The 23,627-nt window shown below is 35.3% G+C and overlaps 1 protein-coding gene and 1 long non-coding RNA gene across 2 annotated transcripts; one reads left to right on the plus strand and one right to left on the minus strand.

The window, feature by feature from the left end:
- Positions 1-277: 277 nt before the first annotated feature.
- Positions 278-644, minus strand: LOC119084229. Its single transcript, XR_005089024.1, has 2 exons — positions 530-644; positions 278-484 (listed from the first exon to the last, which is right to left on the minus strand). It is a non-coding gene; the product is annotated as an uncharacterized LOC119084229 (long non-coding RNA).
- Positions 536-20,807, plus strand: LOC119084213 (bicaudal D-related protein homolog). The gene is made up of 9 exons (XM_037194108.1): positions 536-1,204; positions 18,712-18,834; positions 18,926-19,066; positions 19,126-19,158; positions 19,228-19,482; positions 19,543-19,938; positions 20,000-20,095; positions 20,342-20,503; positions 20,579-20,807. The coding sequence occupies exons 1-9, from the start codon at positions 962-964 to the stop codon at positions 20,720-20,722; spliced, it is 1,593 nt and encodes a 530-aa protein (XP_037050003.1). The 5' UTR covers positions 536-961; the 3' UTR covers positions 20,723-20,807.
- Positions 20,808-23,627: the final 2,820 nt, after the last annotated feature.

Genomic DNA, 23,627 nt, shown 5'->3' on the forward strand with positions numbered 1-23,627 from the left:
TCGACCATCGACTTTTCGTTTCGCAGGTGGGTAAGCTCTCGGTGTATACTGTTGAACAACAAAACAAAATTCAGTTTTTTTTATTCAGTCAGTCTGTTGTGTTCGTTCGTGCACGAAAGGTATGAAACGTGTGTAACTGAGAGCTCGTTTGTGTGTGATCAGTAGATGCCGAAAAAGAAAACACAAAATTCTACGTGTCGCTAGAAGAATTAGTCATTAAGCGACTTTATCGTTATCTGAGAATATCGTGTGCTTTTATCTTTTACCTTTTTTTATGTATACCAGTCAAGTCAGTGGCTTAATAAATTGCATATGTGTGGTGTGTTGCTGTGACAATTTTTCCTGTTATTTTTTTTTCGATGGTAAAACATTTGTTCTCGTCAACGAATATAATAATTTATGAATGATATTGTCCATATAGATATAACAGTCGATTATATTGATCGATATATTTAGTTGTTTGGTTTAGTTTTTTTCCCATATACTGCTTGTTGTGGTAACGAAATTCAAACTATCCAGAACGAAATACAAAAAGTTACCATAACAAAGTGCAATATGATTCTTACATCGATTATTCAATTTTTATAAAATTACCCGTGAACTTAATTCGTAATCAAATAAAATAAAAATTACAAAAAAGAGAGAGAAACAAATTAATGGTAACATATTGATGACTGTATTCTTTTGTAATGCCAAACTGAGTACCTAAATTCATTACACAAGAGAATAAATTCATTTTAAGAGTTTGCAGTTTGAAAGTTTTTTATTTTTGTGTGTTTTTTATATAAAAAAAATTATTTCGAGTTGTAATTATTCGCGTCGTTCTGTGTAAACACTTAAGTGGCTAAACAATAATTATGAGTGCCTTATTGTGGAAAAAGAGAAAAGCAATTCAACATTCGGTTGATACATTGTTGTGCGTGCTTATGTAAATATTTACAACCAAAACTGAAATATTTACATGGCCAAAACAAAACCGACACTAGAGGATTACATTTTCGATATGGAAACTAGGCCACCGGAACGGTCTGTCGACGACGCCGACGAACATATGATGACCGAACAGGATGTTTGGCAAAAATTGCAGAAAAAGGAGGCCGATTTGGTGCTGGCCGCTGAATTGGGCAAAGCACTGCTGGAGAAGAACGAGGAGCTGACCAAACAACAGGAGAAATTGATAGAAGAATATTCAACGAAACTGGAGGTAAGAGTTCTTGTTGTTCATGTCGGTTATTTTGCTACATTGTGAAAAGGTAATAATTTTTCCATTACTCATACACCACGGCTGCGTTAGGTCATCCGTCTGTATTTTTATTAATAATTTTTTATTTTAAATCCAATTACGTCATTTTACGTAATTGATCTTTGCATTTGGCTGGTAACACAACAGAAAAAAGTGATGTGTACCTAATATCCATTACCTAAACTTGCGGTGCGGATAATTGACCCAGTTTTATGAATTGGAATTCGGAATAGATTCTTTCGAATTGCTTTTGTTATTTCCACTTTTATTCACCCAAGTAACCGATCAATCAATGGCTTTGTTAACTTATTAAAGAATAATTGATCAAAAAAGCTAAATGTACTGAACATCAGAGCTTTCAACTTAGGAGCAACTTCCCCGAATTCCCTAAGAGTCATTAAAATTTCTCCAAACTTACCGCAACATTCAGGCAATTCGTGGGGAAGTAGACAAAATTTAAACATTATCTTCTAGTCAACCTAGGCAATTCTGTTCAGTCCAATGTATTCCTGTTGCTAGTCATCAAAGCTTTTACAAGCACAGCGTACAAAGTCCGATATTAGAATGACAAATTGTAAAGCTCTTTACAGTCCAGTCAGTCGTTATGTCGTTAACACTCTATAAGTTCAAAGACACTCCTTCAAGAAACCATCATTTTTCACAATAATTTCGTCACATGTCCTTGTCCAGTCCATGATTTCAACTCAGAAACGTAATTAGTCAGGCGATATTTTTTTTTGGTTGCTAATACCACAGAAACACATACTGAACAAAGGAAAGAAAAAACGAAAAATATTTTTTTTATTGTTTAGTGTAATAGAACATAACCGACGTGAGTTTAATTGAATATAGTTACGTGCGAGTGAATAATATGCCTTCAATAGGTGTTAGTTATGCATTCATCTCTCAAATGTTTCGGCAATAATTATTGTATGGGTTAACGACTCTGAAAAAGCAAACAACCTAGACGTTCCTCGGAGAGATCACAGTAAGATCAAAGTCACTAGATTGACGAAAAATTATCATTTTGATGTTTTATATGAAAAATTTTGAGCTTTCGCTAGCACACTAGCGGAAACCATAAACCATTTTGAATGAATGGATTAGTTCGGGGCCGTTTGAAGATGCATTGTTTCCGATAATCATACACCCGATCAAACTAGATCAGAAACATCAGAAACATTGAGTCTGATTCGATGCGTTTCGTTGGGAAATCGATATCGTTTAGAATTCAGACCTGGGAGACCATAATTCATATATACATGACGTTGATTACTTAGTTCTGCAACTAGAACAACGACCAATTTAGTTAGTGAACGGTTTTCCTTATCATCACTTGTTACAAAAAGGAAGTCTTTATTAGAAATGAACACCTTACCCTCATTGCAAGAATATCGCAACTCTTGAACTACACTGAAAGAAGATGTTCGTTGGTTCGTAATCATGAGTGGCTGAAATTTACCGAAATTACTGACAATTTACATAGTTTTACTTCCAGTGAATTCAGTAAATGTCGGTAAATTTCCGTAAGTTCAGTAAAAAAAATTTTACCGAAATGTCCCAAAATTTACTGAAACCTAATGAAATTTACCAAATTTTACCGAAATGTCTCAAAATTTACTGAAACTTAACGAAATCTACCAAAATTTACTGAAACCTAACGAAATTTACTGAAACTTTACGAAATCTACCAAAATCTATCAAAATTTACTGAAACTTAACGAAATATACCAAAATGTCTCAAAATTTATTGAAAGTTACGAAATTTACTGAAACTACGAAATCTACCAAAATGTCTCAAAATTTATGGAAAGTTACCGAAATTTACCAACTTTTACCGAAATTTACCAAATTTTACCGAAATGTACCGAATTTTACCGAAATTTACTAAATTTTACCGAATTTATGCTTCATTTAATTCAGCTTTTAGTTTTCGGTAAAATGTAGTAAATTTCTGTAAATTCAATTAATAAATTTTCCAATAATATGCCCTGCCTGAATTATATCGACATTATGTTTGCCTAATGCACATTTCCATTAACAATTCTATCCCACATTTGATAATTATTTCTGGCTACTTTCGTTCTTACCAATTAATGTCTACAAAACGTTCGGTCATTTGCCTTGCAATCAGTCATTAATTGCTTGTAAGATATATTTACCACACCACAGAACATATGTTAAAGGTATGAACAAATCAATTAATTACGATGCAGTGTACTTATTGTTGAATTAAAACCATATTTCACTCAATCCACCCAGCCATATGTGAAGAATCTCTACACGCTAATATGATTTCGTTGTATTATACGGACTGTAATTGCCTCTGAGTCAGCTTATCTTCTTCGAAATAATTGTTTTTGATTTAAAAATGAAAAATTTCTCATTATTTGACATGAATATCAAGCGGAAAAAGTAACATTTTTTTCTCTCGGGTTATTTATTAGCTTTTCATTATTAAATGAAAGTAAGGCACACAGTAAGCTAGCAGCGAATAAGACAAAATCTTATCTCATCTATGGATGGTATTTACTCTGTGTTCAGTTACACATCATTGTATCACACAGTGTGTGAAGTATAACAAAGTACCAGGGGGTCGAATTCAATTTTTTTAATTTTTTTTTTTATTAAAAATTAAAAAAATTTCTGATTCAAAATGTACTAATTGTTTGGAAAACTTAGCGTCTATTATGGATGGTTTGTGTAAATTATTTACAATCAACAATAAACAAAAAAAAAACCTTTTCCTAATTAAATAAAGAGAAAATTAGGTAACTCTCGGTTGTTTGGTTTCATTTTGTTTATTATTACTTTACGAGACGTGTACTCATTGTCTTCCGTTCGTTGTATGAATGGTATATATACTCATGTGTTCAGGTATAATGTTCAATGTAGCATATTATACGTGACGTGTATTGATTTTGAAAAAATATCATAAAAACAAAAAGGTTTTTTCTATATTTTGCCTAGACATTGAAAAACACCACCACTTCCATACATACTTCTCGGTCTCTTTGTTTCCACAAACAAATTACGTAAGACAGAATTTATTGCGGTTTTTCTTTAATAGATTTCTATCAAGGTGCTTGCTTAAATAATGAGTAAACTATAAAGTCCATAAGTAATTTATTTATCGTAAAACATTGTGTGTGTATGATCAGGTGTGTGGCTCAGTGTTTATCGAATTGACGCGTTGTTTTTGTATTCGATCGTCTAATATTTACGCAATAAAGTCAGGCAATTTTTAAAGTTCTCATTGGGAAATGCTGCGATAAATTTTAAATTACATTTTCGTATAATTGCTAAAAAAAACGTTTGGATGGGAAGACGCACATATCGAATTGTGTGTGGTCTGTTTTTTGTGGAATCATAATTCAATTGATTCAATTGGACGACTTGCAAGCGAATGAACCATCAATTTTATTGGTGAATCAGTAAATTTACATCTTTTTTACATTATGATCCGCGGTTTTTGGAAACTATGGATTTTTGTGATCATTTGGCTTCCCACTCATTGTGGAACAATTTGAGAAAGCCATCAACATCCTGTACTGTAGCATTTTGATTTATATCCTCAGAATGAACTATTGTGATTAGTGGGCGCTAATTGTATTTGGACGCGTACAAATCTATAGGGGGCTGAAACATCATTAATTTACTCTTTTAATATCTCCAAATTGGATACCTAATATGGAATAAAGGAACTATGGCCGTAAAGGTCATTGAAATCCGTTCTTTACTTATGTGAACATTGTACGTACGAGATGTAGTATTCACTCCTTACACGTAATTCGTACAGGTCCTATGCATACATGGCTATTTTACGTTTTTTCTTCTTCGAGTGTATCTACGGCAAATGACAATAAAAGTTAACTTACTACAATCGCCTGTTAGGCACATCAATGATCTTAAATTTGTCTTTTATACCGAGTCGGCATTACCGACTCATGCTGGGTGCTGAGTCCAGGCAGCTCAATCGGTAGAGCGATATATCTCCACTGTTCGATGCCCAGGGTGATCAAGCTATTCTGGTTTTCATGATCATGGAAGATTTGCTAGTTTAGCACTAATGGCTCCAATAAAGTTTCACAAAATAGCCAAAGCAACTTCCTATTCAAAAAAAGAAAAGAAAAATTTCTCTAAAAAAACCGTGGGAATGGACAATAGGACCATAGGTCTGTTCCAAGGTCGTTGAAAATGTCAATCGTCATCTACAGAGAAACCTCATTTTCAGCAGACCTATTGGTGGCATAGATTGGTCGCCTTACCCGTTCTATCCTATTTCACCCTAGTTCGTTTTTAAAGGGTTAATGAAAGTCATGTCAGCGCCCTAACTATGGCTGTTTTGGACGTATATGGAACAAGGTTATGTTTTTGAATCCAGGTCACCTAAATTGCTGATTGTGAATTCACGCCGTAAGTGTGCCTAAAATTTGAATTTCAAGTGAACGATTCGATGAAAAGGTGAACAGAAAAGTAAGTTTCAACGATTCCTTATGGGAAAATGACGCTGCGTTAGAAAGTATTACCCGCTTTCCATTTAGAATTTCGACCGCACTTACGGCGTCAATTCTTCAGCTGGGATCCATTGCGTTAGTGCACTGTCACACCCATATCACGATAAAACTAAAATCATCTTAAGACTCGATCGTCGTTTGGGATTTCTACACCTCAGTCCACTGCCAAATGGTAGTTACTCTAGGGACATCATACGAAACATTTACAATCGTTTAACGTGTTGAATCATCACACTTTTTCCAATTCATGCAAAATAATTGCTACGAAAATTAACTATCAAATGCATGTATTTCTAGCCACAACTACGGGTCCCCTGACGATCGCCTAACGCTTTTTTTTTAAATTGCTAAATTGTTCCAGCCTTATGGACATTTTATTAGTGGCTTGACAACAATCATCATTATTTGTTGTTCATTGCCACGCTGTGATATTAAACTGTATTAAAAGCACAAAATCTTTTATTTGATCGGACTATCAGACGATTAAATTTAAAAGGTTTTTTTTTTGGCGACGGACAAAAACCATAGTTTCACATAGTTACGTGTGGGACGTCTGCGACTCATCAAACGCTTTTTTAATTCCGTTGTCATACATAGCGAGAACACTTAATTACAATATAACCAATGCCAGCAATTATACCAATTTGAGAGAAGAAGGAACTGACAAAAAAAATGATTTTTTGTTGAAAATTCCAGCCAGCCATCGTATTATGTAATGTATATTGTACTGTAAGCTGATGCTTATTTTGTAAAAATAGGAAATCCATTTTGCGAAACATAATTAAATAATTAAATTAGACTAATTTTTCCCAACACACAAACACACTACTCTGTTTTTGCTTTATGCTTCTAATTCGTTCGTTACATTGTTACGTTAGCGAATGTTATAAATTGGCGCACATTATGAATGAAGATGAAGAAATATTATGACAATTAGCTACACTTACACTTCTTATTACCTGAACAATTTGTTATAATAGATGAAGGTAATAGAGGCGTCGTCGTTTAAAATTTAAAATCTAGAAAAAAATCCCTCCTGCTGACATTGGTTGGTAATTTGACCGATTAATTTTATAGTCCACATGATCAAGGATACATTTAATGAGGAAACGGAGAGTCAATTTATTTTACCTTTCCCATCATTAACATCTTTCGCTGATTTCATTCAACCTAAGTAATTTGAATATTTTAGCAAAATAATTTCCGTTCGAACAATTTTCTTCTACCAATTCCGCATTAACTAAACCCGTTCCACACAGACAGCGGATGGGTGATGCAAATTTAATGCTCACTGGTTAAATACAGTTGCGACGATTAAAAACAATAATTTTCAATCGACACTTTCGCTTTCAGTTTAATTTATTGGGACAACATTGGCTGGTCGTTTGTTTAAACTTTCTTCGGATGAATACTCGCGGAATATCAGTTACTAACACTTTATGTGTGCCAATATTTTGTGTGGACTACACCTAGTATTATTTCTCGAAACTTTTACTTGTTCCCAGGTTCTGAAATAGATTAAGTCACTCACCAAGTCAGCTGGTAGCAAAATTTAAACGGTTCAGTTAATGCTCCAGCACCGAATCTGACTGTGAAGTACGTTAAATAAAGGACCACTTTAGAGTAATTAAAGCTGACTTTTCACTAAACAGAGTGGATTTTCTCCATAAAAATTTGTTAGTGTACGAGAGGAACTCTTCTAAGTCGATGGGGGACTAAAATATTTTGCTGTCAATGGTGATCTTGGTGATTAAATCAGATATGTCTTAACTAACTGAATGTTATTTAAATCATCAAAAACACACGGAACCCAAGTTCGTTCATTCTTCTTGAAGCACACTTACGACTTGAATAGAATTTTGATGTTATCACAGTCACCACACTCCATCAATTCTATATAAATCATAAGTGCTAACAACCACACAAAATATGACGCAGCACTTAAAATTATTCGAAACTTGGTGGGTTCCGTATTTTTTGTGATTCGCTAAAGATTTGCATTACCTTCAGTGTTTATATACTTCGTTAGGCCTGCTCTGACTCCGGGGAATGTGGGATATTTGGCTAATGAGATAGTTTATGCATGGGGTGCGAAGCATTTGTACAAATGTACGAACGCATTGGTTAGAAGTGAGGATAATAATGGTGTATACCTTCTTTACTGCTCTAACCAACGCTTTCGTACATTTGTACAAATGCTTCGCTCCCCATGCCTAAACTATTTTTTAAAATTCTAAAAAAAAGATACGGGTTCAATACTCAAGCCTTCCGGACCAGAAAAGCATCTCATTAGCCCAATATCCCACATTTCCGGAGTCGAGCAGGCCTGAACTTCGTGCACATTTTCTTCTTAACCTGTCGTGAACATGGAAATAATGCGATATGCCAGAAATAATAAATATAACCAGAACATCCAACCGATTAGCGGGAAATGAGTTATCTTTACATTTTCAATAACAAATTTTTACAATTTTCACAAAGTGATGGGAACGGGACAGTTTTTGGTAGAGTTTTTTGGTGGGTTCGAGGAAGACAAAAATTATTCATTATTGTCTACTTTCGATATTGTACTAGAGAAATGTAGTGGAGACCTATGTAGTGTATATTTGCACTCAAGGAAACCCTAGATATTTGCTGCACCAATGACTCTATCTCATTCCCATTAATTTTTAAATTTTTCTGTGAACCGCGTCCTATATCCAACGCACTATGCCACTGTGCCCAAAGCCTCTGTTACCTAGAGTAATTCAACTAGACCTAGAAGGTAACTGGAGCATCGGTAACTGAATCAGCCTGAATCACCTGGTGCACCACAGATGTAAATTTTTTTTTTTAATTTTCCGAGAACTTTAATTCATAAGTTACATCAAAACAAATATTGAATATACTCAAAACTCATCTTCAGTTCGATCTTTCCAGTTGTTGAGCATTTTGTTTCCATCTCGATCATAAATGATTGTTTATGCGAATGTATATCACGGAATGATAATTTAAGCTTTTCCATCTATACAAGAATGCAAATTACCTATGTACACCGAACTGTATTGCAGCACTGTAACATTTACTTCAAATAGAACGTCGACCTCGGGAGCGGTAGTTCGCTAATATTTTTATATCAAAAAAAAAAAAAAAACATAACACAAACCTTGTGTTGTTTAACCGAGCACAATTTTAGTTAAATATAGCGTCCGAATAGCGTAATATACAAATATTATACCGTCCATATTACACAGCAGGTTTTAACTCGAAAAAAATCATTTCGGTTTAAATTGACCATTTCGTAATTTATGAACTTCGAGCCGAAGAAAAAAAAAATGATCCGTCGAATAGACACAAAAGAAGCCACAATGTTTTCGGATAATTAAAACATATTTTTGCTGTTCAAACTACTGGTTATTATTCGCAGAGTGATCCTTAGATCACTGCGTGATGTTAGATACGCGCAAAAACTTCAATTTTTTTTGTGTGATTTAAACTAGAAAAAATCCGGTATTTTTATGAGAAAATATATAAATTGTACGGCTGAAATGAAAGGTAAAGGTCAGCATTAAAAGAACAAAACGTGTACGAAAATGTAATAGCAAATTAGTAATGGAATGGAATATATTTTCATGGCTGTGCTTTTAACGCTGACTAACAGTTAAAGAACTCGTGCTTTTCGGATTATATAGACTCTTATATTATAGAGGGATTCTTTTCAAAAACGGCCTACCGAAATCGGACGCATTTTCCAGTGGACTTTTTTAGAAATGCCTAGAAAGGTAGTCCTTAGAATCAAAAACTACTTTCAAAAAAATTCTTTGAAGCTTGTGCGGTTAGCGAGAGTTGATCAAGAACAGAAAACATGCACTTTTCTTACGGAAGGTAATATCATATGGTTTCAGAGAAAATAGGGTCTTATGGGGATTTGAAAGCAAATTGAACACTTCATCTTCTTATATTTCATCGTAAATGCTCTCAAATCTCCAAAAGACTATATCGGCACTGAAAGTACATGAAATTACAGTTCTAATGATGTTCAACACAAAAATGTACCTTTTTTGTACCTCGAGAAATTGTCATAAGAAAAGGGCATGTTTTCAGACTTTTTCATCTCATAAATCATCGCATAGATACGTCCAAACAAGGGCCTATTTTAAGGAATTTAATTTTTTAAATATAACAAAAGTTAGTAACATTTTCTGCTAGATCTCATTCCAAAGTAATCACTTTACCTCAAAGATATGAAAAACAATTGCAGAAAATTTCTACACAAAGAGGCAACGCGGCATGTATTCTTGGAACCTAAGAAGATGATTTTTATTTATTGTAATAAGTATTTGATTGAAAAGATCGTATTTTTTTACTGACTGTGCCGCATGCGAGCACTCTTTTTACGCTTTGATAATAAATAAAACTTGTAAAAAATTGAAATAACCGGCAGGTAAAATGCATGGTCTTTTTCGAGATCTTCTTAGATAAAATGACAAAACGTGATGGAAAAATTACGGAATTTTTTAGAACTTAGCTACCTTAAAATAGGCACTGCCAAACCTATTTTCCCTAAAGTACTTGTAATTACCTTTCTAATGAAACCCCTCACGACCATGTACGTTACATATACCTGAAGAAATTTCCATAAGAAAAGTGCTTGTTTTCGGTTTTCGATCAACTCCCACTAGCCACGCAAGCTTCGAGGATTTTTTTTGAAAGTGGCTTCTAGGGGCGAATACCTTTCTAAGCACTAATAAAAATTTCCTTTCGGAAATGCGTCCGATTTCGGTAGATTGTTTTCGAAAAGAATCCCTAATACCATCAATTGGTTAGCTTTATTCCAAGAAACTTACACAAAAACCGTTAAACTTTGCATTTTCTTTCTATAAATAACAAGAACTCATACCGAAACGTTCACAACAACGTATGGTTTCGCATGAATCAATTTTCTTTTGCCGAATGGAAACTATTTTATAACAATAAATCTCCCTTGCTCGAGTCGCGCCTGTCATCATAAACTTTACTTTCAGATAGCATTCACGAGATAAAAAAAAAAGTCTAACAACAACACAACCTATTTCGTTCGGTATAATGACGCAATTATCGTCACGGGCTTATGATTCAAAGAAAAACGGTTTTCGGTGCGCTCTTATGCACGCTGGCTGCATACACATACGTGTAATTTCAATTTTTATAGTTTACAGCAATTTAATGTTTTTTCTCTTAATTAAGCATTTTTTACCGATTTTCTTTGTAATACACCAGAGATTATTACCACAATTTAATACATACATATATTGGCAATGGATTGTAGGCGATGCGATGTTTGGATTGTAAGCGGAATGACGCATTTTATTGATTGTTCGCAAAATTATTTTTTTTTGTACACGAAACTCGTTTCAAAATTTCTATATTTATGAATTAGTCATCCAAAACCAAGGATTTTTTCGGTTGGACAAAGTGTAGAGACATTTACACATCCACACTATCGAAACCATTTACTTTCTGGCGTGTTTGCAAAGCGAATTTTAATTTTCTGCAAACATTCCATTGATTGATGATCTCATTAAGCATTTTACCTCGTCTTCGCGAAAAAAAATCAATTGAATCAAAATAAGACATGAGCGTGATTCGAATAAATTTTTGTATTAATTTTCCCAGTGTGTACAGTTTGTACAGTTCGTTGAAGATTCAAACTTTTTTTTTCTACTACCGACTTTACCTGGAAGAGTTTAACAAAACTTGTTGGTTGTATTATGCGACCGATGATCCAATATACAAGTTCTTATACTCGTTCGCTTTCAACCGGATTCAGTTAACCACAAAATGTTCTTGTGTGTATGTTGAAATTCTCGTGACGTACCTATATACACATTTTCTGATAGTTTCTGATAGCATTTCATTCATAAGTTGGTTGATATTGTTCGCAAAGCAGCCGAGACTTTCATTTTGTTACAGAATCATTTTGCTCTCTATTTAGTAGTTACTTTGTCGTTGTATGCCTTACGAGTGTGCTGTGAACCTTCACTGACTATATACATGATATACATACTTTTGCTTTGAATCGAAGGACTACAGAGTTACTAACTCAGTTAGGTTTGTTTACAGTCGGCGACTTTGAAATAAATGACTCATTTCGATTCAGCTGTTTTTCAGCTGAGATCCACACATTCAAATAAAAGTATTTTTACGTCGTTAAAGGCTTTCAGCACTTCCAAGTGTTTATAGCTATTTCACCCGTAGATTCAGGTATAAGTAATTTTGTTTGTATGAGTGGATCAGCTGAAAAACAGCTGAAACAAAATGCGTAACTTATTTCAAAGTCACGGACTGTCCTAATGGACTGAATTCATGATTGAAATATTTGATTTTATCTCTAACCTATGACTAATAATGGTGCTGGATGTTACATCTCAATCTACCATGTCGAGTTGTTCTTTCATATAGGTGTTATATCAGCAGCATTTTGCAACAATCATGTTTAAAGTCATTTTTTTAATTGGTAGAAACTTGGTTTTTACAAAATGGTGGAACTAGTTGTAACATCAGAGGTCTTATCTTTCCTGAATTCTGTAAAAAAAAATCCTGGAAATTGCGGTCAATTCGACCGCACCCTCGTTCTAGCCAATTAGTTTTAAACAGCTAGTCATATGTTATCTTCAGCAATGACGGAACTAAGCTAGACTTTCGGATATGTTAAAATGAGCGAAGTAATAGATTTTGTAGCAGAAACTGGATTTCTAAAATGCTCAAACACTTTCTCTCTAAATGATTTAGAATAATAATTGAGGGGTTGACCTAAAATTTTCAATTTTAACCGGACGAGGGACGAGTTGACTAAAGTTTTAATTCTATTGAGCAAGTTTTAACTTGTAGATTAAAAATACTGAAATAGTTTCTCGGTGGATTCAGATACCACTTCTGTAACCCTTCTGTAACACTGTTTGTGGGTTTTGCGTTTTTAAATTTTGTCCAGGCATTTAATAAGTGTCTAACGTAGCTATCACCACACTCCATAAATTTCAACGAAAAACCGTATATGCACCGTAAATTCATCAAGGTTTTATTAGACCTATAAAAAGTACGGCACTGCCACATGTTTTATGAAACTATATATTTGTATTTTGATCCAAAGCATGTAAAAATAAGAGGTCGTCAATTCATAGCAGTTAATTGTGTGCTATTAACAACAAGGTAAAATTTAAAATTATTACAGTTAGGTTTGCCTAATTAATTTAGTCATAAAATTTGACTTTGTTTCACATAGTTTTTAAAGTCTCAAGAATTCATTTTAATTCGAGCCGATTTTAAGTCGAGATTGTTGAGAGAACCTCTTCAGAATTCCCGAAATTCCTGAAAAAAATCAGAACTTCTCTGAATCGTAGTTATTTCGAAATTTTCAAAATGTTTCGAAGTATTTCAGAAATTTTCCGAGTTTTCAAAATTTTTCGGACCACAAACTTCCAAAAGTAAGCCCTGTCAAGATTAAATTCCAATTTAGCCCGTATTTCCACATCCGTTTGCTTTATATGTATAAATGACGGCAATGCCAAGCCAAGTCTGTTACTCATTTTCGAAACTCTTCATATATAATCCAAATAAGCTACTGTAACCCATATTAATATCGAAAACGAATTAATTATGAAAAATAAGTTTTTTATTGTTTGTAAATTTCTACAACCATTTGTATTGTATGCATGTGGTATATGGTCGTGATGTGCCCGGCAGTATGGTATATACTTTTCACGAAATGGTGTTTGAATTAACAACAACTTTTTCGTTTGTTTGTTAAAGGCCTTGTAGTGTGAGATTCAGATTCTACTCTCGAAGCGATGCCTTTCTTTTTGTTTGATTTTCCGTAAGAAAGATGGTGTATCGACATTGTTGTTGTTTGGAATCCGAACAGAACTTTTTCCAATTAAAATATTTCCTCTTTTCACACGGTAAATTATATGGTGGTATAGTGTAGGAATACAAGCAATCGTATAACGACACGAATTTAATCAATACAATATCCATGGAAATCACATGTTTTGTCAATGTTAAAAATGTCGTAGCGCTTAGAATTATTCATTTTTCGTTTGCCTTACATTTGGTGATGCGATATACATTGATGCGCCATTTGAATATCAATGTTATTCAGTAGGTTGAATGATAAATTTGCTTAAAAGGAATATTATTTCGTTAACGATCTGCTCCAAGATCAAATCACGGACAATTGGGCAGCAAGAAATGATTTTAGAATTTTGATTGAATAATCAAAGATGATCAGAAGTTAATTTTGAAATTGAATTTACGCTGTGATGTGGAACAACAAACAAATTCAAATTTCAAGCTAAATTTCATTCAAGCTTAGAGCCTTTTTCTAACCATGCGTTAGAAATAGAAAATTGAAATTAGTTATTCTCAAAACACAACTTGGAACCTCGTAAGTACAATGCTTTACATGATTAGGCAATGTAAATGAAAATGAAACATGCCGTAACACGTAAAATATCTTACATAGGACAAATGATGAAAATGACGGTTCTTGTGTGAAATTTACCGATCCAAAAAGCGAAGCCGAGTGCGTAAGGTAACTATTAAGGGGCTACCACCACTTCTACGTTCATTGTCCACCCTTATATGAGTTATTACTTAACAATGGGACAAATGATCTTGAGTTAAATTTACCAATCCGAGGCGAGGCCGAACACTGGAGTAATTAACTCCTGAATATTATGACACGAAAATATTCTTCATAATCTCTGGCCGACAAAAATATATTTTGAATTTTTTTTGGAGATGCAATTTTGTCGCAAGAATTTAGGGAGCTACCACGGCCATTTTTACTGATTGGAATCGATAAAACTTTCCAGAAACGATTGTAATGACGAATGGTTTTCTTAGCGACTTTTGTATACATAGCATACACAAGCTATTAAAAGACTGTTGAAACGACCAAGGTTGCCGTAAAAATAACACTCGTAATTGCAATTCATGGAAACCATGTAATATTGATACTTTCAGCGGTTTCGGAATGGAAATTCTCGATCTCTTAATCCAATTAACAATTCCATGTTATCGATTGATTAGAATTGCATTGGTCGTTTTTGTTCAGCTTGTATTTCACATTAAAGGTTTTAAAAGTGTGACTGTGTTTCGGGTATTTATGCACAATATGGCAAAGTGACTTAAATTAAAAGTTAATTTTAACAGGAAATTATATTTACTCTTGCCATTTCATTGTTCATCTCTAGCTTCTTGGAACATTTTCGTTTCACTTCCAGTAATCCAAAATCAACATGAGCTTTCATGAGCACGTTGAATACAAAATTGGTCTGGGTTTTTCTACCATTTGGTCCACTTTATTACTCTATTTAGTTGAAAACCGCGACGAAACCACAATAATAGGCAAAAGCACGTAGCGACACAATAATAGAAAACAATGAAATTATGTTCAACGTTTTTTTAGAACTCGAATGAACAACGAACAAACCTGTAGACAAACCTATAGACAAACATCCGCATTTACAAAGAAATTTAATAAGAAAGATGATAATTTCGAGAGAAAAAACTAACTCAATTATGGTTGAGGTTTCGAGCCGGTACGAAGCGTTTACTCTTTGGGCATTCACAACACACTAAGATTCTTTAATTTGCTTGATAAATCAGATTTTTTTCATAATTATCAGTTTATGAGTTCGGTTCAAGGTATTGGTGGGTTGGGTAGCGTCAATCCCCCGTTTTGCTTTCATGATTTTTTGAATTTTAAGAATGAATTTGCCAAGGTATCGAATAACTGAGATTCAAGCCACATCTGATCCGAATGATCGATGGCTCTATAGAATCGTTAGTCTCCCCTGACAATTTTGTGGAACAACTTTTTTCTGGATGTCTTTTTATTTTTGGCAGTAGAGTTGTAAAAGTGAGCTGTGTCACATGTTGAATAATATTTATTTGTGAACTATAAGTTCATTTATTTCGCCAATAAACAGACGATTTATTTGGAAGTGTGCAGGTTTGTAGTGCTTAGAAGGACGCTGCGATACATACCCAAAAAGGTCGAAAGGTTCGTGTGTGGAAGCGCTAGACATTGAAAATCAGTATATGGTTTTCGGTTTCGGAATCTCCTGGACAGCAGCGACCAAACAAGTTTGACAATGGATAGTAGAGAGTAGTCCACCAGGAGTCCGACGATACTACGGATGCCGTTGGCAGTCGCTGTCCAAGGTTATGACAGGAATTTGAGAAAATTTGACTACATCGGAGAACTTCTAAGGGCTCCTCTGCCGCCATAAAGCCACTAAAAAACGAAAAACCTATCAGACCTCGTTAATACGGGTCTCTACTTTAAGTGTAGCACTCCTTAAACGACGGAGTATTATCTGGGTATTATCTTAGACAGTGGCATGTACTGGTTAGCGAACCTGAACTCGCGCCTAGAAAAAGCACTGATATCACTATGGCAATGCCGCAAAGCGTATGGAGCATCTTGGGGCCTTACACCTAAAGTAATGCATTGGATCTACACAACCGTCATCAGACCCATCGTAACATACGCTTCATTTCTGTGGAATCACAGATGTAACCTCAAACATATTCAAAAGAAATTAAATAAATTTCAAAGAACTGCATGCTTAGCCATAACTGGGGCCTGGAGATCAACTCCAACAGCCGCACTGGAGGCAATGCTAAATTTACCTCCGCTGCATATCCATATTGCTAACGAAGCTATTGCAACGCTAAATAGAATTGGTAAAGCACCAATCAGGTCGACAGACCATACGAAAGTCTGGTTTAGTACGATATACAGGGAACCTGCATTAAGTATGCCATCAGATAACATAGTTAGAACGTTTAGATTTAACAAAAAGTTTAGTACGCAATTCCCTAACAGGGAAGAATGGATTGATGGAACATTACCACCAAAACAAGGTTATGTATTTTACTCGGACGGCTCCCTTATATGCGAGTCAGTTGGCGCTGGATTATACTGTAAAGAACTGAATATTGAGCTAAGTTTACCACTAGGTTACTATTCGTCTATATACTTGGCTGAAATCAGAGCAATTATAGAAGCCTGTAAGGTAATTATAGAGGAAAGCATCAATAATGAAAATATTTCAATATGCTCCGACAGCCAGGGCGCTATCAAAGCAGTATCATCATTCGCATTTACCTCAGCTCTTGCTCTGGAATGCTATGACATACTGAACCAAGTGAGCAGACACAACATTGTGAACCTCATTTGGATACCGGGACACTCCAACATAGAGGGGAACGAGAGAGCGGATCAACTAGCAAAAATTGGAGCTCTTAGCACCCTGACGGGCCCGGAACCAGCAATGGGTGTCCCCAGGTCTTATGTAAAACAAAGAATAAACAAATTGAAAAAGCGTACGTTCACAGAATACTGGAAAAATGTACCTGGTTGTCGTCAAGCTAAAAATTGCATCCAAATTAGTATGAAAAACAGTAAGTATCTCATTAACATAAGCAGAACGAGACTCAAAAACTACACCGGAGTGATGACGGGACATTACGAATTTAACAAGCATCTCACAACTATCGGCAAACGCAGAGACCCTAGCTGTGATTTATGTGGGGAACACATAGATACGGCGGAACATTACTTCTGTAAGTGTCCTGCTTTCATAACCCAAAGAAGAAAGCATCTGGGCGGTTACACCATTGGGTATAACCAAATTAGAACATTGCAATCACATGACATCCTGAGCTACATTGCTAGCACAGGTAGATTCATCCAAACAGCAAATGTCTAATCTACACCTAGTTAGCACAATAGGCCCATTGGAGGCCTCAGTGCGCGTTACCTGTCCTGCTAGGACTAGTAACAACTAGCCTTAATAAAAAATTAAAAATAAAATAAAAACGACGGAACATGTCCAGCAGGCCGGATAGTTTTAGGTAAAAGTGGACTTGACATTCATGCAAATTGTTGGAATAACTTTTGAGGACTGAGCACTGAGATCAGATTTGAACTGAACTGAACTAAACAAAATTAGGTATTTTACACCTGTGGAAACACACTTTTCTCGCCCCAAACGCGGATATGGAAACGCTAAATTTGACGAAAAATGTTATTGACACTATTTATGACCCCGAAAACATTTTTTATAAATCCAAGCCTGTGTACTTTGGTCGGGCTTTCAAGGTCCCGTTGGACAATTTCTCTACGATAAGATATGACGATTGTACGTGTATGAGTCATGCGGGAGTATTGCAATTAAAAATTATTAATTTAGATATCAGTGTGTATATCTCACTGGATATAGTATATACATACGGGTGCCTGCAACGTATATACATGGTTCTCTGTTTTCTGTGAATAATCAGCTTAATTTAACTTTGTAATGGAATCCAATAATACCTATATTGATCGACTGATTATGACGCAAATCGTGTACGATGAAAAAACAATTTTTCTGCCACAAATATCAAAAGTTTTGTGTTGAACACGAGACCTATTGAATGAGTTGTCATTAGTCGACACACTCATTATTAATTCAATTTTCAATTACAAGTCAACACTCGCTGAGTGTAATCATTTTCGTTGAGTAAGACAATTTTAATTGAACGTTTCGTTTTGAAAAATTGCCACGTTTCACACAAATTCGATGTGGAGCATCGACAGACACCATATTTGAGGAACTAGGCAAACTATATTAAAATACAAAATTGTCAGAAGTTAAAAAAAAATGGAACTTTGCGGCATAACTTAAAACCGTATAATTCTTGCCATATGTAGGTGTATCGAACAACAATATTTCTGTTAAATTCAACACAGCTATCGACTTGTTAATTCGCACAACAACAAAAAACTCGTTTTTATGTAAAAGCCATGAGATGTTTTTTTGCTCAAATAAATTAGTCACCGAAATAAGTCGATGAATTACAAACTGAGAAAACTTTGATCTTTTAAAATGCTAATTTTTGATTATTTAACAAACCCATTTCGCATTTGCCATTTTGCAGCGACTTGAGCAAGAGAAACACATCCTCCGAAGAAAACTGTCCGAAGCCGAAAGTGAAGGCGACATACGAGCTCAAGAATTAGAGTCTGATTACAATGAAATTAAATCGAAAATGTTAGCTCAGGTTAGTGGGTACCTACCAATTTTACTGTTAAATTGAGTGGGATGATAAATTCGTCAGACAAATTGATGACACATGTCTATTCCGCAAACAGGAAACATCGATTCGACAAAATGAAAGAGAGAAAAATCTTTTGATTGAAGAATTGACGGCTCAAAATGCACGACTCACACAACAACTTCAAGCTGCCACTCAAAATGAAACGCAATTGCAGACCAAGCTACAGGACATAAAGGTATGAACCATTTTCGTTACGTGTTCAGACGGTCATTCAATGTTAAATTCTGTTTTCAGGACCAATATTCAATACAGCACAGTAGCTTACAGGTATGTTCAAACGAGACTATTTTTAACCTCGGCCTTATTCACTATGAAAACCTTTAAACCAACCAACAGAATCATGTAAATGGTGTCGAAAGTTTGAGAGATGAATTGGACATGTTGGTGAAGAGTAAAGAAGACTTGGAGAAGCGGCTGCAGACATCGTTGGTGGAGAAGGATACTTTAATCGCTTCACTGGACGAGTCTCGAGACCGTATACATTCCCTTCAAAAGCAGCTGCGCGACCAAGAAATGAAAATGCAGACGACGATTAAAAATCTGGAACGAGTGCAACGCGAGAACGATACTCTATCGGAACGATTGGAATCGGTAAGCTTAAATTATGACAATGTTTGGTCGGACAACTGTCTTATCTGATGTCATCTCAAGGGTACGAATGGTGAACGTGGACTCTCATCTCTACAAAACGAAATGGACTGTGACGATGAATTCTCCGAAAGTCAATTCGACCATTCCCATCCGCTGTTCAAAGAAGCCCGTTCCGTTTACAATCAACTGAAACAATTGCTGCTCACTCTGCAAAATAATCAGGATGGTGATTCTGGTCTACATTCCGATCTGTTTCTGGGATCGACTTGTCAATCGGTCGGAGACGATCTGAGACAAGGAATGCTAGCTAGTGTTGCTGATGATGTTATCAATGCGATTATGGGTCTAGATGTTGTACATATCAAAACTATGTTGGACGAAAGTCGAACGAACGGTATGGATCAAGACGAGGAGCTTCGAAGGCGTCAAGATCTTATTGCAGAGTTGGAGGGCAAAGTAAGGACGTTCAATAAATGATTTGAGCTCATTTCACTAAACTCCTTCTGTTTTGCAATAGCTTTCTGTGATCGAAATTGAATTACAAAGTGCAATCGAAGAGCGGAATCGAGCCAGACAAGATGCTTCCGAAAGTAATTTGGCCCAAGATGAAGTGGTAAGTGCCCCTTTATACTTTAAACTTATGATCATTCAGGCATGCCCTAATAGAGATAAGAGACATAAGGAAGAAGTCTCACTTCTTGGAGCTCTGATGTCGCTTATACTGTAATGCCCCAATATTAAAAAATTTAAAAAAATCCCGGCCCGATTGATTTTGAACGAGACTCAACCCATTCACCTCTGAATTCCTAACGAAAATACTAACAGTTTTCTAACTCGATTCTATCCATTGTTCCTTCAGGTTGTTCAAGCTCGTAACGATCGTGATGCTGCCACAGCCAGACGGACGAAGGCCGAAGTTGAATTGGCCAAAAACCGAGTGGAACTGATGCAAGCGAATAGTGAATTGCTGGAGGCGATCCAACAGAAGGTAGAACTATCCGAACAGCTCGAGCAATGGCAGGTAAGAAAATCGACTATCCCACTGTGGAATTACTGGTTCACATTGAAATTGTAATTTATTGCTTCGCCCATACAGATGGACATGCATGAGTTGATAGAAGAGCATATGAAGAAACAATTGCACGATAGCCTAGCTATGAAAGAATCGCCAGTTACCTCAGTTACGAAGAAACCCAACCGATTTATGGGTTTATTTCAGCAATTTCAATTTCAACGATAGGTAAAAAAGAAATAAAAAATTGTTTTGTGATTTAGATTAACCGTTTACATTAGATAAATGATAATACCATGGAATATGATATCTACATTTGAATGGAAAAAAAATTGTTTCCGTTTAAAAGAAGATGCATTTTAAAGAAGAAGAAAAAATTTATTAAAAAAATGTGAAAATTTAGCGTAAATTTTTGTTCATTAATTTTAACAAAATAAATTTTAATTTTTTTTGTATGCCCGAGTGTTTTAATAGCCCAACGACTGTCTTCAATATATTTCGGCAAGCCCTCCCAAAGTAGACACGAATGAGTAATTTTTGTCTTCCTTCGATTTTGTACAAACCTTTGGAGTGGTTATTTGAACTCACCGCACCCTAGATACCTGTTGCACTGTCTTGTTCCCATTATTAAAAAAAAAAAATTGGACAACTCTGCAATGGAACCACAAACATCATCGGGACCAACGGATGCATGTTTCGTACTCAGGGCACTGAAACCTATCGAACGCACAATGCCACCATTTGTGTACAAAACAGGTTTTGCCTAGTGAAAGTCTTTCATACTTCGTTAGTTTAGAACCAATGAAAGTAAATAGATAGGTATGGCCAAACGTTCAAATTTGTTCTAGCCGGAGCACATACGGATTTGCATGGCGCCACCTCAAACGAACTCATTTCTAGTGCAAACTTCCACTAGAAATGAGTTCGTTTGAGGTGGCGCCATGCAAATCCGTATGTGCTCCGACTTGTATGGACTGGCCATACCTACTTATCTACTTTCATTGGTTTTAACGACAGCTTTGCTATACGATATATTAGGTGTAGAGTCGCTCAGGGAGGATGCTAGGTAAAGCAAGCAAGAGTGTTCCTCACTGTCGCATATATTCTACAGAATGAAATAAAGTCAATGGCTTTTTGAGGAAAATTACAAAAAAAAGGAAAAACGAGAAATCAGTACGAGATAGACGGTGGCAAATATTCATAGAAAATCCTTTGAAAATCCTTCAATTTTTTAAGAAAGAAAATCTTCAAATTCATGGAAAATTCGCAAAATCATAGAAAATCCTTTAAACGACTAAGAATTCTTGGAAAATCCATCCAGAATCAGTAAACCATCCACTGGAAATCCTTGGAAAACTGTAGGAAAAAGGAAAATCCTTTGTCAACGTAGTTTACGAATATCTGCTTCTCGGAAATAGTTATGGCAATACATTGCAAAAATAATGATTGGTTTGTAGCTAGCCCATTTTACTTGAATAATTGAACTCATATTTTGCAGGCAAGGCGCCTATGAGCCTGGATCGTTTTTTTTTTGCGATAGACCTGACAATTTCAATAAAGTTTTCAGAAGGAAATAGGCCAAAATAATCACGTTTAAATCAGTTGTGTATATTTAGTGAATTCTATGGAAATGAAAATTGACTTGCACGACCTTTAAACGTGATCGTACAGAATGTCACGTTTTTTCGTTCATTCCCTTTGAAGCCTAATTTGGATCTAAATAGACTATGCCAATCATATTTAACCAATGATGCTTTTTTAAAGGTCATCAATAGTGGTGACTTTATCACTATTTTATTTTACAGGAATCATGCACACATTCAAATAAAAGCATTTCCGCCAAAAAAATCATTTTTTAAATTAACGGACAAAAAAATTTCAGTTTTGTGGTGTCACTTACGACTATCTTCACAACAGACATGTCAAGAATTTTGTTTACCTGAATGGCAACATATTTTTGCATGTTTTCTTCACATTTTACCGACTGAATTAGCACGAAACGTATTGCAGGCAATTTCTAGGCACATAAAATTAAGAAATTGAACACTGAATGGCACAATTCACACCAAATTACTTTTAAAAATGAGATTTTCACCACACCCACAATGTTTGACCAAATTAATTTGTCTTTAAAAGTATTTCGGAGAATTTGTCCTAAATTCTGTTTAAGGCACTAGCATGAGCACACTCGGAACTATTTTCTGTGCGAAATTTAAACTGAATCACTTTGTTTTACGCGAAATACTACAAATTTTCGACACAAACTTGTTTGAGACTTAAAATTTACTGTCCCGATTTGACATTTCATCAAAACAAAATTCAGTGAATCAGTCAAAACTGGATGAACTGAGTGAACAATACTACTCATACTACTGTAATTGCAAAGTGGCAAACTTAAGACCTTATGTGGAATTTGGGTGGAAAGTGGCGCAAATCACATATTTCAGGAATTTATAAAGTGAAAAATCTTTCCGGTTTCAAGTTTTTTCGTCAAAAGACGAGACACGGGTATCTTTATTTTCAATTTTTAGCTGCTTTATGTAAAAAAATTGAGAAAAAAAATCATTTTGGCGTAGTCTATTGTGGTCAATCGATTTTCTGAACTTGTCTGTCAATTTACCAAAAATAGACAAAGAACTCAACAGAAGGCAGGGTCACCCAACATCATCCTGTGTAATACTTGCGATTCTGAGGAGTTGTTTAAAAAAAAACGAGTATTTAAGTACTCAACCACTGGTAAAAGGGGATCGTTGCACTGTTCTGTGTTATCTAATTTAAGTCCTGTTGTGGTCTGCATCTGATGAGTGAGTATCTTTCAAGATAGACAAGTGTAGGAAAGAGCGAAAAATAATTGGAAGATAAAAGTAAGAAATCGGAATGAAAATGTGAGAAGGTGAGACCTATGTCCACGTGTTCTATTTCCCCATATTCATCACATTCATTTCATCCTATTCTGAACTATTTCTGACCACAGCCAAGGCTTACTTTCGAGAACGTAAATTCTCTGTTGGAAATAGGTATTAGTAAGGGCCCCACGGTGGAATACGAGCTGTGACGAACGACTCATTTTCGTAGACTTTCTCTTGACAAAAAATCCCAGACCCATTCAAATCCAACTCACCTGAAGTAAAAT

The sequence above is a fragment of the Bradysia coprophila genome, unplaced genomic scaffold (assembly GCF_014529535.1).
Source record: "Bradysia coprophila strain Holo2 unplaced genomic scaffold, BU_Bcop_v1 contig_732, whole genome shotgun sequence".
NCBI lineage: Eukaryota > Metazoa > Arthropoda > Insecta > Diptera > Sciaridae > Bradysia > Bradysia coprophila.